Raw genomic sequence first — 17,548 nt, 5'->3', positions numbered from 1 at the left:
CCATACTCATAGCCAAGCTCAGGGACCTGGGCTTGGGCTATGACCTCTGCCAGTGGGTCTTGGACTTCCTGACTGGCAGACCCCAGGTGGTGAGAGCAGGCAACTGCACCTCCTCATCCATCACCCTCAACATAGGGGCCCCCCAGGGCTGTGTTCTGAGTCCCCTCCTCTACTCCCTGTACACACACGACTGTGTGGCTCAGCGGAGTAGCAATACAATCGTCAAATTTGCTGACGACACAGTGGTGGTGGGCCTGATCTCTGCCAACGACGAGAGGGCCTACCTGGAAGAGGTCAAGGTCCTGGCGGGATGGTGCCAGGAAAACAGCCTCTCCCTGAACGTCAGCAAAACAAAGGAGATGATTGTGGACTTCAGGAGGTCGGGGGTCAAGGACTACAGCCCCCTCAGCATCGACGGGGCACCGGTTGAGAGAGTCAACAGCTTCAAGTACCTCGGAGCCTACATATCCGAGGACTTGACATGGACCACACACATTAACAGTGTGGTGAAGAAGGCACGACAACGCCTCTACTTCCTCAGGCGCCTAAGGAAGTTCCAAGTCAGCCAGAAGATCCTTAAGAACTTCTACTCATGTACAATAGAGAGCATCTTGACCGGCAACATCACCTCCTGGTTTGGGAATAGCACTGCAAAAGACCAAAGCAGACTACAAAGAGTGACACGTTCAGCCGAACGCACAATTGGAGGGGGGCTCCCCACCCTCCAGAACATTTACTACAAGCGTTGCAAGGGGAAGGCTAAGAGAATTATTAAGGACTCGAGCCACCCGAACAACTGCCTCTTTGAACTGCTGCAGTCAGGCAAGCGATACAGGAGTCTCAAGGCGAGCACAGAAAGACTCAGAAGTAGCTTCTATCCCCAGGCCATCAGGCTGCTAAACGAACAATGAATGAACACTACACAACAACAACCACCAAACACACATAGCACACACATCCACACGCACACACTCACTTTAAACAAACACACTGTAGCACCCACTCCACACACTTTATAGCACACACCCACTTTAAACAAACACACTGTAGCACCCACTCCCCACACTTTATATTTATGGATGAAGGATTGCACTACAACTCGTACACCTTACTGTAAATTGTACCTAAAATTGTACCTCATCCCATTTCTGCTTTGCACTAGATAGTACTGTACATTAGTACACTGCATAGTATTGTGTATTGTATATTATATGGTAACTCAGAACATTGTACATATGTCTATACCGAACACTGTGACCTCATTTTCTTCTTCTAAATTCATGCTATATTATGTTATTATGTTATTCGATACTATCTTGTCTAGCACAGTCTCTGGAGCGTAACAGTAAGAAGCATTTTGTATGAAAGTATTCTGTACTTCTGTATGACAACTATTAAAGAACTTGAACTTGAACTAGCGCGAGCTGTTTATTGACACGCAACTTGAGCGACCAGAAATAATATAAAAAAAAAAAAAATCCTGGGTCTCGCAACTGCCGCGGCCGACCACTTCCTCGATGTTGATTGGTCGGTCAAAGTGACCTTGATGAGCGCGCTCCTCTCCAAAAGTTGAACTAGTTTAGTAGGGAGCACTCCGCCCAAAAACACGAGGCACGGCACTGGGGAAAGGAACGTGCCGGTCGCGTCTGTAACATAGAAATGAATGACAGGAGCTGACAACTCATAAAACGTCCCCGGTCGACACGGGCCCATTAGGCTATAGCAGGGCTCTACGCTAACCTTTTTCACTAGGGGCACAGGTGCTCCTAAATGAAAAAATTTAGGAGCACCCAAAAATATTTAGGAGCACAGTGAAAATATTTCAAGTAACTTTTTTTTTTTTTTTTTTTTTTATAAATTTATATTTGTACTGTGCGTGCATGTGCAAGCGGGAACGGGACACATCTGTGCAATAGCACATACCACCAAAGTCACTGGCCCACTGTGTGTGTGTATCATCTGCGTGTGCAAACGGGAATGGGACACAGATATTTGAACTATTAATTAAGTGATTAATGCCTACTGTGGCAAAGTTGTAGCCAACAATTAGGCCTAATAAGAAAGGCAGTGACATTGAACAAAAAGGAGACACTGGCTTTACAACCAGGGCCATCAGTAGAGGGGGGAGCTAGTGTTGCTCTTCTAGAAAAATAATCCTTTCAGGGTTGCCTATTGAAATACTGTACACCTCCAGTACAGAAACATTGTTTATGAGTTTGCAGCTAGACCCTATTGCCACACCGCTTGCACTCTGGCCGTCCGGCGCTGCAGCTGGACCCTATTGCCCACCTCTGCGGTTGATAACGCTAGCTAAGTTAGCTGTACACACATACACAGTGGGCCAGTTGTAGGGGTGTAACAATGCATCGCAATGCATCGATCCTACTTTGAAATATTTACAAAACATGACATTGTTTTCGAACTCTAGCCATGGGAAAATGTTTAGCCAATTCACGTTAAATTTGTATGTCTTCCCTCCGGCTCCAGTGGGTGTAGCTTCGCTAGCTACAGTGGCTACATTGGGTGCTACAGTGGGGGTAGTAGTGGGTGTAGCCTCGCTAGCTTGGCCAACTTCGCTCAGTATCTTGGTTAACGTTAACCATCACCTCTGTAACGTGAGCTGCCTCGCCTGACTTCTCATTCTCCGGTATCTTTCGCGCAAAATAAAAATGAATGGGCTTCGACATGGCTGTATTGTCTGCAGGGAGCGAAATTAACTTTTTGACTCACCGGCCAGTGGCGGGTAGATGGGAAGAATCTACCCGCCAAGCATATTTCTTACCTGCAAATTTTTTTTGATTAAAAAAAAATATATATATATTTTATATAAAAAGAAAAATTTAAATAAAATATATATTATATAATCATACTTGTAGTTGTATTATCTGCGAGACATCGCCACCACGCAATAAGTCAAAATGCTCGCTATCTGCAAACAGCTCCACTGTCTGTGTGTATACTTGAGTTAGGGCTGGGCGATATGGCCTAAATATGATATCACGATATTTTCTGACCTTTCGGCGATACACGATACGCATCACGATGTTTTTCTTTTTTTCCCCCCAAACAATTCATTATGAGGCTTACCAAGACAGTATTTGAGTTTGCAAGCTAACATTAAAGACAAAATAAAATACCCACGCATTTAGCATTTTTATATTATATATTAGATTTAGATTATTGGATTATTAGATTATATATTGCATATATTTAGCAATGAGATATTATATGATTTAGATACGAAATATGATGAATTGAAAATGGGGGACCCTGATGTAAACAAGACGAAAGTCTTTCTCTGGTCTGCATCCTCCAGTCCACTGTTGACTGTTGTTGTATTGAGCTGTACTGTATTGTACCTATGCTGCAATCTGTTAATAACGTTTATATTCATTCAGTCGGCAAACAGAATCATTTTGATTGACAGTCGCGTCTGCCAATTACGTCACATCGCTTGCACCCGCCCTGCTGTTCTTAGCACCAATCGGCAAGCGCGTATTAATTTTTTACTTCCGCTATTGGAGAGCTCAATGAAAACAACAATGGCAGCGGTAGCTCGCCGCGGCCGACTTTTACCTTTTAGCTCTGCAGAATGACTAAACGACTGGAGGCATAATGATTTTACTGCAACGGATGTTATAATAAAAGCATTTCCATACATCTGTCTGATTGAAAACGTTATTAACAGACCGCAGAATGGGCACAACGGAGTCAGCACGGGCTGAGATATGAACGGCTAATGCTTGCTATATCTAGGTCGACCTCGTCGTTGCTATGTAAATACGCTGATGTTATTGAAAGTGTAACTATATAACGTCAATGCCACAAAACAAATGCCTTTGTTATCATAAGTAGTAACGTTTGATGCAGTAGTGTGTGTGTGGGGCGGCGCTGTTCAAAAGTGTCAACGTGTGGACCAGATTGACGCAACACAAGCCTCTTGGGCAAAACATCACGATATCCACGATACGTTTAAAAAGTGTATCGTTAATGAACTGTACCCGATATTTATATAATATCGTCATATCGCCCAGCCCTAACTTGAGTAGCCTACAGCTCCAGCAAGGATTCTCCGGCCCTGCAGCTAGACCCTATATTCAGCTAGACCCTACATTCAGCATGCAAGGATTCTCCGGCGATGCAGCTGGACCCTATTGGTATAACGTTACGGTTCTTTTGTCAAATCACATTCAACATGCCCTCAGCTAGAATACGCATTCAATCAATGTTATAAGACATTGATATCAGGAGCTATCTGTAGCTACTGCTAGCCCGGTAGATAACGTTAAGACAATTTAGTTTACTGGGACTAGCTAACGAGGGAACGGAGGTATTATGCACTCGAGTCGACTATTGCTGGAGCATTTGTTTATATCAGCAGCTAGCCAGCTAGATACCGTTAGACAATGCCTCGTCATGTATTAAACTAAAAGTGAATAGTTGACTGGGTCATTGTTTAAACAGTAACGGTAGCTCATGGAGGTCCGCTCTTCTAGACTAGAGCAGACTGGCTGTGTTGACACGAGCACTGCGAGCAGAAGCCCTTAGCCAATAGTATCCCGCTGCAGGGCTGGACGGATATGACTCGTTGCCACGGTTTCTTTCAAAATAAGAGTATCATACGAACCTAATGTTGCTAACTGCCGGAGCCATCGATATGACTGGAGATGCGCTTGGGGCGGAAATGAGACCCGCACAGATTTTCAAAATAAGAGTATCGTTATGAACTTGATTGATTACACGCCACACGGCGGGCAGCCCTCTAAGTGTCAAGCGCCAAAGGTAAAAACTGAGCGCCCCTGGCGGGCGGTGGGCTTTAGTTTCGGTCCCTGATTGTCAGTGACGCTGATCGTTACTTTCCGTTTCCAGTCGTGTGACCACAGGAAACTCTACTGTGATTGGAACGTTTATGCGGCTGTGAACTGTGGGACTTGTAGTTTTTTAACGATTCTCGCAGCGGAGGAAAAAAAAAGAACGAATGAGGCTGTAATCTGCATTCGCACGCCGTGCGAGTAATTGATTTTTCAGGTTCGCACACACATATTTTTAGGGGCATATGCGAGCAATATGGTCGCACTGTAGACCCCTGTATAGGTATGAGCAGAGTCATAGAATATGACTCTGGGTATGAGTAACGTTACAGAACTAGGGCTGGGCGATATGGCCTCTAAATGATATCACGATACACGATATATATCGCGATATTTTGACATTTCCTCTAAAGCACTTAAAAATGCTTGATTTAACCCTTTGATGCATACAGTCACGCCAATATGATGATTATAATAAGTCCCTGCAAAATATGTTTCCATTATTAAACCATGAAGATGCTTTAAAAAATAATTAAAGGAAAAAATGTACTAAGAGTAGTCTACTGACACACTAATAAAAAAAATGATTTACATCTAAGACAATTTATATAAAAACTATTGGGTGCCTAAGACTTTTGCACAGTAGGCTACTGTGTTTTCTATCCACTTTAGCCAAACACACACACATATATATATTACACACTACCGTGAGAAAATAATAATCACACACAAAGCCTTACAAAGGGATAATGGCTTATAGCAGACTTAATGATTTTAGAATATTTCAGATAATGAAATGAAATGTTTATATCATCAACTAGTATTTATACTGTAACGTTTGGCCACTTTAAAGAGAGAGAGAGAGAGAGAGAGAGAGAGAGAGAGAGGAGACTTGGTTATTTCACACACGCAGCTGTTTACACAGTGCTCCGTGTGTCTCTCTCTCTCTCTGTCTGAGAGAGAGAACGCGTTTGCGTTTTGAGCGTATAAGCTGCCGTAGGCGATGATGTCACACTCGAATGTAAACACAGGAAGTTGAACACACGGCGATTGAAACTGGATGCAAGATACGAATAAATATGAAGTTATCTTTAAACCTCTGTTGTCAAGCCTTGTCAATATAACTCACCCCCTTTTCCCACGAATGGAACTAGTGTCGTGGAGTCCGCTTTGAGCTAACGCTAGCAGCTAAGAGCTAACGCTAGTTAGCTTAGCCTATTATGGTTTAACTTAGCAGCTAACGTTAGCCCATTGCATGTCATTGAAGGTCCGCGCTGGTCTGTGTAATGAAATTACAATTGCATGTCATTTAAGGTCCGCGCTGGTCTATAATGAAATGAGAGGAACGCTCTGCACTAAAGCAAGTCTCATATCAGCCGCGACAACATACTCGATGTTCACGATATAGTAATTTACTACATCTCACATAGAACAAGCCGCGATACATCGAGTATACTCGATATATCGCCCAGCCCTATACAGAACCACACATCAATCAATAAAATGTATTTCTATAGCACGTTTAAACATGACGCTTGTCAACCAAAAGTGCTTCACATAGCTAAGCTAAGAACAAAGAAAAGTGATCGGATCGGGACATCCCTAATAATTACTATACAAAAAAGCATCTCCTAGGCTTCCGATGGTTCACGTTACTTCAAAAGGATCTTATTTTGATTTGTCGATGTAAGGGCCTTTTCTCACTCACCCTATTCGTTTCTATTTCGTTCCGTTCTGCCCGTTCCGAGATCTGATTCGAACTCCCCCCCCCCCCCTCTCCCCCCTCTAGTTTGTGTACACACTTCAGTCTGGGTGCGCTCTGGGTTTTGTTTACGGTTTGCGTTTTGAGCTTGTAAGCTTGCCGTAGTCGATGATGTCACGCTCGAAATGTAAACACAGGAAGTGTTAACACGGAGACTGGAGAATGGATGTTGATATAAAGAAACAAATAACTAATAAATATGAAGTTATATTTGAACCTCTGTTGTCAAGCCTTGTCAATATAACCCACCCCCCTTTTCTCACGAATGGAACTCTGTTGTAGAGTCCGCTTTTGATCGTTTTGCAGGGTTAACAATAACGCTAAGCTAACGGCTACTGCTAGTTAGCTTTATAACCTTTTACTAGTAACATTGCTCGCATCGATTATATTGAATGTCATTGATCTACTGGTCGACCGAAAATGTAAACGGGAATGTCTTAACACGACTGCGGACTCTGGATGTTGATATAAAATGAACAAATTGCCAATAAATATGAAGTTATATTTGAACCTCTGTTGTCAAGCCTTGTCAATATAACCCACCCCATTTTATCACGAATGGATGGTGTTGTAGAGCCCACTTTTGAGCGTTTTGAGCGATCTACTGGTCGACCACGGCCGACTGGTTGGGCACCACTGGTCTAATAGTAATAAATGCATTCGAACAATGTATAGACATAGCAATGGCAAACAAAATGTATGACATTATGTCAGCACCAGGCGCCACGCCCGTGAAAAGGTACAAGCTCGCAAAGCCACACCCCCCGTTCTCCCGGGACGGACCCCGAGACCACCTCTGCCAGCTGATCCCGTTCAGCGGGGGGTGAAACGATTCAGCGCCGTTTCGCACCCCAAAAGGGGTGAGTGAGAACACCCCCCCCCCGTGCTCCGGGACGGTGATTCGATACAAAAGGCTGAGTGTGAAAGCCCCCTAAGATGGACGATGTAAGATGGAGCAGCCAGTTTTACCTTGACAGAGTGTCTGTGGGAGATGGGGTTGATCAGGGGGTCAAAGTAGAACGCCGGCAGGTCCGGATCCTCGGTCTTGATGAAGACCACGTTGGGTGTATGATACCTGGCAGAAACAGAAATTAGTCAGTTACTACCAACACACTCCCAAAGCCCACACTCAGCATGGATAGAATATATAAAAATTTATATTCTGGGAAGAAAATAGTCAAAAGTCATTATCCATTAAAAGGCATACTTTGATATGTGTAACGTTAGTGTTCCAGTTCTATTCGGACACTAGACACAATGGGCCTCATGAAGCAATATAAGAACAGATTTCGTTCTTATCTAGCATTTCCTCTTATTTTGTTCTTACCTGGGATTCAGCAATGTTTTCTTATTGTTGCTTTTCTCTCAGGCAAGACCAAATTCTAAGAGTGGTCGAGAGCACTCTTACCCAGATGAGAAACATAAAAAAAAAAAAAAAAAAGCCTACCATTCCCAATAATAATACGTCAGATTTACATAGCGCTTTTCCTAATCCTAAGGAGTTCATGGGTTAAAAGCAAACCATTGGTCAATTGCCCCCAAATACGACTTTATAAACCCAGAACTTTTCAATAATAATTATTATTATAACTTATAGTGTGCGTTCTTCTTCTGAAATGAATTATATATTGCTGTTAGAACAGTTAGATGCTGGCTGCCCAGGCGTACGGCCGTACGCATAGAACGCATATTTACAACATCTCCACTCCTCTCTTCTCTGCTCGTACAAGTTCTGAGCGCATTCGGGGTTTTAGCCACAGGGACCTTTCAGAGAGAGATGACGGGTGACAGATCCAGTATTTCCCAACCTATTGCGCGATTGGTTCTTGACAAGCGTCGTCAAGTCGTTCAGTATTGACAAAGCCTACTTTGCTGGAACGATTTATTTCGCACTATACAGTACGCGGTATAAGTACAAGTATAAGTCTTTATTTGTCATCAGATTAACACACACACATGCGATGAGCGACCCACAGGAACACATTTTGAGATCAGTCACAAATCGCTTCCTGTTGAATGGATCGGACAGCGATCATATGCCGAAACTCTGCTGTTTTACACACGCCTCATTCACCTTATAAGGAGATGGCGAGCGTGTCTGTATGCATTTGAATTTAAGAATGAGTGGGATTCATCATGCAACCGACATGGGTAAGAACCGATTTCAACATTAACCCATTCAGTGCCAACCACGAGTATAGTCGGGTTAACTTGCCATGCGTTGAGTGCCAATCACGAGTATAGTCGGGTTTTAATCGTTATTTCTTTTATTAGCGATACCCATTCATTTTTCATCCATCCAGCCTGACGTTATCATTGGGAATGGGTCCGAGCTCGCAAAGGGCAAATACCGCCGCCTATCGTCTCCCGGATGGTATTGCACATCATTAGATTGGATTGGCTGGGACTGTGCATCAAAAAAATACGTCTGGTCCAGGTTTTATTTCTCGGGCATGCAGCTGGATACTATTGCATTGAGTCCCCCCACTGGGAGCATCATGGATCATTGTGTTTTGGACTATAACGTTGGATCAATGGACGCGATGGATATTTGGAATGGCGATCAGGAATTAATTAATTAATCTTTTTGCATGACATCAGATGTGAGGTAAGGCCTTTATGTCTTGGGGTAATCAGATGTTCCTTTCTCCGTCATCGGAGAGCGTGTGTGTCAGGGTTCGAAATTAACGGGGGCTTGGGGCAAAATGCCCTCGAAAATTGACCAAATGCCCTCGAAAATCAGTTAAGGGGGGCAAAAAAAGCCCCAGACAGTTTACTAATTATATATATAATTATATATATGCTCTACAGTGCGAGCATTTCCCTCGTATTGCCCCTAATAATATGTGTGTGTGCAAACCGGAAAAATCATTTACTTGCAGTGTGCGAGACAGACGAGTGATTGTGAAGATTACAAAACAGCTCCGCTGTTAATAGTTCAGATTGAAACTGGACTGAAATTCAGTTTTTGGGTGGAATGTTTGTTCCAAGGAGGAGGGAGGCGGGGCCCGCTGCGTGTTACAGGCACTTGAGGTGCTGCGAACACAGAGAGAGCGCTCTGCTCTCATCAAGCATTACACTGCTATCTTAACGTTAGCAAGCTAAGCATCTGCATAGCGCGACCTGTGTAACGTTAAGTAACTTGTGTTCGGCGGGGAAAGACCATTCCATTTGTAACACAACTCCAAAAGAATAACATCCAAATCCGATCCCGATGCGCATTTCCTTCATTCCACAGCGCTGAGCGTGCAACGTATTTCATTGATCGATCTGGCCAGAGCCTATACTCACAAACGTTGCGTGTGTGGGGTTTTTCATCAATTTGAAACAAGCCTCTTGACTGTTGGAATTAGGGATGTTAAAAATAAAATATCTAATAATATTATTCAATATTAGACATTCATTGATCCAGAGGCAACCGGTTATTATATCAAGACAACAACACAACTTGCCCTCACTCAGGGACAATAATATTTAATCTATTTAGATAAGAGTATGTATGTATTATTTACAGATAATTGAAGGTACCTCAAAACATGAAACCAAGCCATGATGTCACACATCGTGTGCGTGTGTGTGTGTTACTTGAACAATTGTCACTGTGCTCCTAAATTTCTGTGTGCTCCTAAATTTGTATTTAGATTTTATTTATTAACATTTTATTTAGGAGCACATGTGCTCCTTGGGAAAAAGGTTAGCGTAGAGCCCTATATATGGAGACATTAACATTACGTTATCAAACATAGGGACGAAGACTGTAAAAAAAAGTGTCAAGAATGTTTTATAATCTTTATGTTAATTTTCATTATAAAAATTTTGTGCCCCCGAAATACAAAAAAAAAGCCCCCGAAAAGCAATTAAGGGGGGCAAAAAAAGCCCCTGAAAAAAAATGTTAATTTCTAACCCTGGTGTGTGTGTATGTGTGTGTGAGGTTTGTGCCGACCAAAGTACGGAGTTTTTCAGACCCCGCTTCTCTTCGTACATGAGGACACATATACTATCGATAATCTAGTGTTTATTTGAAAACTATTCATAAATCAGCCGAAAAATGACAACGTGTTTTGTGTATTCCACTAAAGGGCTATTATTGTGCGTCTCTAGAATTACAAGAAATCTCCAAAACTATACTCTTATTCAAAACGGAAATGTACCGATGAAAAAACAGAAATGTACAGATGAAAAAAACAATCCATTTCGTATATGTTGACTGCAAGCAACTCATTGATAAGCGACGGGTGTATTAGACCCATAGCCATAATTTAAGATATAGTTTAAGCGTTCGCAAATATCCCCGTCCTCCCATTGATTAAAGTGGTGGCAATCTAGACCTAATTTGGTCATATGGGCATGGTTCTAAATTAGTTAAAGGTGACATGCATTATAAATGGCTTTTTTCAGTGTCTAGCATTGTATTATAGTAATAGTAGTTAGTATCAATGTGTCTGTGTCTCTAAATACCATATTGGCGGATTGCTCTCATTCAGGGCAGACCATTTCCTGCTAGAGTTAATTAGGTCATTCTGATTTGACTCGCATCGTGACGTAACGAGGCGAGGATGGAGTGGATAGTGATCTGATTGGCTCTGTGGTTGGAGCGCATAGAAGGGTCTCTCTCTCTCTCAGACTGTGTGGATGACTGTCACTGAAAGTGCTTATGGGCGGAGCCAGGCCAACATAGCCTGAAATCCAAAGTGAGAAAAATTTGGCTTTTGAGTACTTGATTAGAAATATAAAACAATGAATTTTTTTTAATAAAACCTTACAGAGGTGTTCCATAGACTCACAGGAATTGTGTAAAGTTGCCTTAATAGTGCTAGGAATAGCAATGCATGTCCCCTTTAACACATTGATCGCCGGGGGTTGTGCCCATCTTATACCACTCTCTGCCGGCACTGTAAGCCTATGGAGATGTTTACCTTCTTTGCAGGGCTATAACTTTTTTAATTGTATTGCTATATTGACATTACTATGGCCCATTCAACATCGATTATCTATCGTTCAGGATGTGGGAACGTTATACTTTTTCATTCATACATTGTTGTGTTAATACCTTCGAGAATATAAGTATGTTTTTAATCTTTTCTGCTGTAATTCCAAAAACGCTCGTTATTCATGATAGATGATCGATTGGCGTTTCTTTCCCATACACGCTATATTAAAAAATTCAAATGTATATGATCGGTATACATTATGCTTCATCATGCGTGGAGGAAAGGGAGGGTCGTTTATAATTCCTTGATCATCAGTAATGGCTTTATGTAGTATGGGTGGATATATTGATCAGACTGTTTTGCAAACAAGGAAATGCACAATCGGGTTGAAAATAACGTTACTGTTCTCTTACCGTGCAGCAATGATACTGGAGGAGAAAGATCCCAATTATTCGGCGCCGATCACCTAGATCCATTTCCGGTTTGTATGGCGCAATAAACGCTGAAATCATATCGATTATTGCGTTATGGCAGCGATCCATATGTACTATAGTGTCTGTCAGGAGTCCCGTAGCGAGATGTGACTGCCGGAGGAATTTCCTCGACGCACCGATGACAACATCCGGTTTTGGCGAGAGTGTAACTCGCCCGACCATCCACCAGGCAGCGGTATTGAGCCTTGCAGTCGCATCTAGGATCCCGCTAGGGCACCGGGGGTTGGGTGGATGAATTATGAATGCCATGGCGAAAAAATGAAATATTGATCTAAAAAACTCTGTACAGCGATGTTGGCGGTCAACGCATGGCGGGCAATAACGCTGGAAAGCGTTTTTGGCGCCTAATGTGTTAAGAACGGCTTGATGAATGTGGCGGTGGCTTTTCTTATTGTTCTCTTAACACATCCTGCGCCATAAACGTCGTACGACGGGTTTCAAGTTCATGCGAATTCTGCCAATCCACGGATCATATTTCATATTTTCACCATGTTATTCATATTTCCCTCACGGAGCCTGGTCTGATGCTGTGTGAGCCGGCACAACTCTGCAACGCTTCAATACTGCCCCCTGGTGGATGACCGGCGAGTTGCCAAACCGGAAATGGACGGTTGGATCTCGGTGCGTCTCCGAAATGCGTCCGGCCACTCGCATATCGTTGCGGGACTGTATACACACGTCCATGTGTAGCGATCGCTGCCATAACTCAATAATCGACATGATTTGGGCGTGTATTATTATACAAACCGGAAATGGATCGACTCGATCCACATCAAATAACTGGGATCTTTTTGCTCCAGTCTCATCGCCTAACTGGGATCTTTTTGCTCCAGTCTCATCTCCCAACGGTAAGAGGAGGCTGACGTTACTTTCAGCCCGTTTGTTTATTATTATCCATGCAAACCGCTCTGATCCATATATCACCCATACTACATAAAGCATTTAACGACGATCACGGAATTATAAATGACCCCCCCCCCCCCCCCCTCCGTTCATCCGCGCATGATCAGTCATAACGTTTAGGATCATGTACAGTTGAAATTTTTAATATAGCGTGGATCGGCAACAAACTCTATATACCATAATTCCTCTAATAGTAACCGGGTCTCAAATACAAGCCGGGTCTCTATTAATGGCCGGGTGCGCTCTTGAGCTAAGCAATTATAAGCCGGCCTCCTAATACAAGCCGGGTTACTAATATACTGAGCTGCATACTGAGCTAGTTACTTGATTTCACTTTGAAAACGTTGAAATGACCAGTGACCACCTGTAATTGCACTGTTTACTATTTCATACAGTACTTGGTTTCAATAAATGAACCCAGTACATTTTACTGGGTTCAAACTGACACAAAATGTTGATTTATTCATTATGATCCGTTTGAAAATTTGAAATATAGGCCTCCCTCTTATACAGGCCTCCTCCTAATACAAGCCTGGTACCCGCTACAGTTGAAACAAATACAAGCCAGGGTTACTATTAGAGGAATTACGGTATGCATTTATGCCTATATCTCACGTTCTAGGAATTACTGCAGAAAACGATAAAAACATATTTATATTCTAGACGGTATTTTCGTATGAATCTATGAATGAAAAAATTATAACGTTCCTACATCCTGAACGATAGATAATCGATGTTGAATGGGCCATAGTAATGTCAATTTAGCAATACAATTTAAAAAGTTATAGCCCTGCAAAGAAGGGGAACTTCTCCATAGACATAAATAGAGCTGGCGGAGGATGGTATATTAAGAATATAAGCCTGGCGACCAAAGTGTTAACAATTAAAAAATTCTAAAAAATATTTAATGTTTTTTTCCCCTTTTCGAGTAAAGCATGCAATCAATCGATCTGGATTTTTCTTTAAAATGCCCATCCCTAGTCTGTAGTGACACGTCACTGACTTAGGTGAGTTCCATGGTGCGGCAGGTTGTTGTACAGGTAGGGTTAATGTTATGGTCTTAGTTGGTTTGTAGTGATGCATCACTGACCAGGTGAGGTGGACATGGTGCGGCAGGTTGTTGTACAGGTAGGGGAAAGCAATCTTGTACTCCGTTCTAATGGGCTGTCTGATGATGATCTTGTTGATGTCGTTGAACTCGTTCCAGTCTTCATCCCTGTGGGAAGGGGTTACAGAGAGGTTACTGAGGCCTCGCTTACAGGAGGAAGGGGTTACAGAGGTTACTGAGGCCTCGCTTACAGGAAGAAGAGGTTAGGAGGTTACTGAGGCCTCGCTTACAGGAGGAAGGGGTTACGCATACATCACTCTGACTCTTGGAAAAGGGATTGTGTCTAAATGAATGCCAACAAGCAATAATTTGCTAAATATTTCTAACATATATATATATTGGAGGTGGGCATAGATTAATTTTTTTTTAATCTAGATTAATCTATCTGCAATCCTGGAGTTAATCTAGATTAAAATTTCTCATTTGAAGTCTGCCGAAGGCATTCAAAATATTTGTGTTCTACCCAAATAATGACCAGAGAAGGAGATTTATCCTTGTTCAACAGCATGAACATATCTCTTCTTTTTGTAATTTCAAGTGTTTCTTTTAAAACCAGACTTATCGTAATTTTCTGTGCCCTTCTTATTTCTACACGCTGCCTTTTTTTCCACAATTACGACAATCCATTTCTTTACACCAACATGTTGGTGCAAAATGTCCTGTTTTTCCAAAACGATAAAAACACGGACCCTGGCCGCTTTGCCCGTCACTGACCTTGTGCACTCTACTGGTCGTTGTATGTAACTGCTGGGCTTCCTTTGATGCCATTTCCATTGTTACACGGATATTGACAGCTCTCTCCAGTGTCAAATCACTCAGTCAGTAGTTTCTTCTGTGCACCTTCATTTCTTAATCCACACACAAGCCTCGTCTCTCAATGTGTCTTTTAGTGAATCTCTAAATTCACAATGTTCAGCTAATTTTCTTAAAGCTGCAACAAACATTGTAACAGACTCTCCTTCCTCCTGGCTGCGTCTGTGGAACCTAAAACTCTCTGCAATAACCAAAGGTTTTGGTGAAAAATGGTGGGTCAGTATATCTACTATTTCCTGGTACGTTTTTGTACCTGGCTTTGCTGGCTGTAGCAGGTTTCTCAACAAATTAAATGTCCCGGGCCCCATTACAGTCAGAAATGTGGGAACTACTTTGTCCTCTTCAATTCCATTAGCCATAATGAAGTAATCAAAACGCTCAGTGTAACCGTTCCATTTGCTCCACATCGTCATCAAACGTCCAATATTTCCAATAACCCAAGCCATTTTTGTTGTAAACACTCACGACAGTCCAGTCGATCCTTCCTTTAGTGTGTCAAGTGGATTTACTCTTCTTGTAGCTGTTTCTAAGTGCTAGGCAACGTACGTCGTTCACCGTGAGCTAACATGCTAACTCGCTAAGCTAACGTTAATAAGGTAAACAAACGTCCCGACGGACTTCTTCTTTCTTGCATTGCGCAGATTCAGACGTCCTCGTTGCCAAATTGTGTTATATCCTGAGGACTTCTTAACCTCACCTGTATAACAATGATTACCGGACCACTACTTTAGTTTGACACTTTATTATTCCGACTACAGCTCAGGTAGCCTACATACTTGTGTAATCACTTCCGCATACCACAACGTCACGCTGGGAACTACGGCAAGTATTTAAGGACAATACTAGGGATGCACGATAATTATCGGGCCGATATCAGCAATTATGACGTCATCCCGATAAACTCGATAACGTTATTGATAGCTCCGATAACATAATAATTTTTTTGGTTAAAAGAAATCCGGTGTGGGTGGATTTGGATGAAGGGCGCTTGTTTTTATTATAGCCTCCTCCCGTTTTGCCAGTACTGTGGTAAAACTGATAGCGTGTGGTTTAGGAACAGGGAGTTTTTCACAAATCAAGCGCTCCCCTTCTTGGCTGTGACGTAGTCACGTTACATTCGGAGACAGACAGTCGATCTGCCAATTACGTCCCTCCGCTTGCACCCACCTCTTCTTCTTACCACCAATCAGAAGCTCTCGTTCGTTTATTTACCTCCGGATTGTCGGCCATTATTCTACTCGGAGCTATAACGTTAGCTGCTCCCCGCCAGCCACATTGACAAGTACCAGCGCTTATACATTACTGGCAAATGTCTTGTTGCACTTGTGGCAACGAGCGTTGTCAGCATCGACTTTAGTAAAATAGACCCAGACTTTTTTTTGAGGAATTTGCTTTACTCTTACACACACACACACACACACGTGCGCGCGCACACACACACACACACACACGGGTGCTGTCGAGAGCAGAGCTGTGTGTGTGAGTGTGTGTAAGAGCACAGCCGGCTCGCGCAGGCAGAGAGAGACCCAGGGAGGAGAGATAGAAAACGGCCAACAAGATTAGTTTGCGACGTTTAAATTCCTCAAAAAAAAAAAAAAAACTCCATAATTTCTCGAGTACCGATAGCAGTACCGATGACGTCGGAGCTTATAAATACAAAAAAAAAAAAAAAAAAAATAATAATTAAAAAAATAATATATATATATACATTTAAAAAAAAATTATAATACAATAAATATCGGTTATCGATATCGGTTATCGGCTTGAGAAGCATAAACTTATCGGTATCGGTGTCAAAATCAATATCGTGCATCCCTAGACAATACATCACAACTTTGAGAATAGATTAACGGCAGTAATTTCTTTATCGCGCGATAAGAGTCCGCCGTTAACTTAGCCCGGTAACAGAGTTAACAGCCCGGCCTTAATATATATATAAAGTAAATTTAATATACAGTTCACTTCGATACAATTGGAATATCCTCATTGATAGTCTCCACCAGGCAGTTGGTGTCAGTGGCACAGCCCTATCCTGGTTCACCTCCTACCTCAGTGATAAAAGCTTCTCCGTTAACATCGGTAACTGCTCCTCCCCCTCTGCCTCTCTCTCCTCTGCGGGGTTCCACAAGGCTCCATCCTTGGCCCTATTCTACTTTCCCTATATATGCTGCCCCTTGGTCTGATCATTAACACTTTGGGTGCCGGGAACCGTCTTTAGACGTCATTCCCGGCCATGCTCAAGTTGCCGGAGGACGCTTTACGTCGTCCTTATATCAATATTTCAAAAATCTGCGATCGGATTCATATGTCCCCTCCGCTGGCCTGAGATCCACCAGCAGGACCCACTGAGCTCTCTGGCGGTTCAGGAGCGCCATCTGGTGGCCGATCGGCGCAATCGCTTAAACAGGATGTGCCATAGAGGTTGTGCTTAGGGCTGGGCGATATGGCCTAAATATGATATCACGATATTTTCTGACCTTTCGGCGATACACGATATGCATCACGATGTTTTTCTTTTTTTCCCCAAACAATTCATTATGAGGCTTACCAAGACAGTATTTGAGTTTGCAAGCTAACATTAAAGACTAAATAAAATACCCATGCATTTAGCATTTTTATATTATATATTAGATTTAGATTATTGGATTATTAGATTATATATTGCATATATTTAGCAATGAGATATTATATGATTTAGATATGAAATATGATTAATTGAAAATAGG

At 42.4% G+C, this 17,548-nt stretch overlaps 1 protein-coding gene across 1 annotated transcript in view; it reads right to left on the bottom strand.

Moving 5' to 3' along the window:
• prpf8 (pre-mRNA processing factor 8) overlaps nt 1–17,548 on the bottom strand; it is a 147,858-nt gene that overhangs the window by 99,040 nt on the left and 31,270 nt on the right. The window contains exons 7-8 of the mRNA XM_084328371.1: nt 13,992–14,117; nt 7,543–7,648 (exon numbers count right to left, since the gene is read on the bottom strand). Coding sequence (XP_084184497.1) covers nt 7,543–7,648; nt 13,992–14,117 — 232 coding nt within the window. The remainder of the gene's footprint in view (nt 1–7,542; nt 7,649–13,991; nt 14,118–17,548) is intronic.

The sequence above is a fragment of the Notolepis coatsorum genome (assembly GCF_963971535.1).
Source record: "Notolepis coatsorum genome assembly, chromosome: 1".
Lineage (NCBI taxonomy): Eukaryota > Metazoa > Chordata > Actinopteri > Aulopiformes > Paralepididae > Notolepis > Notolepis coatsorum.
Note: the sequence above shows the minus strand (reverse complement) of the source record. Positions and strands in the feature narration are given on the sequence as shown.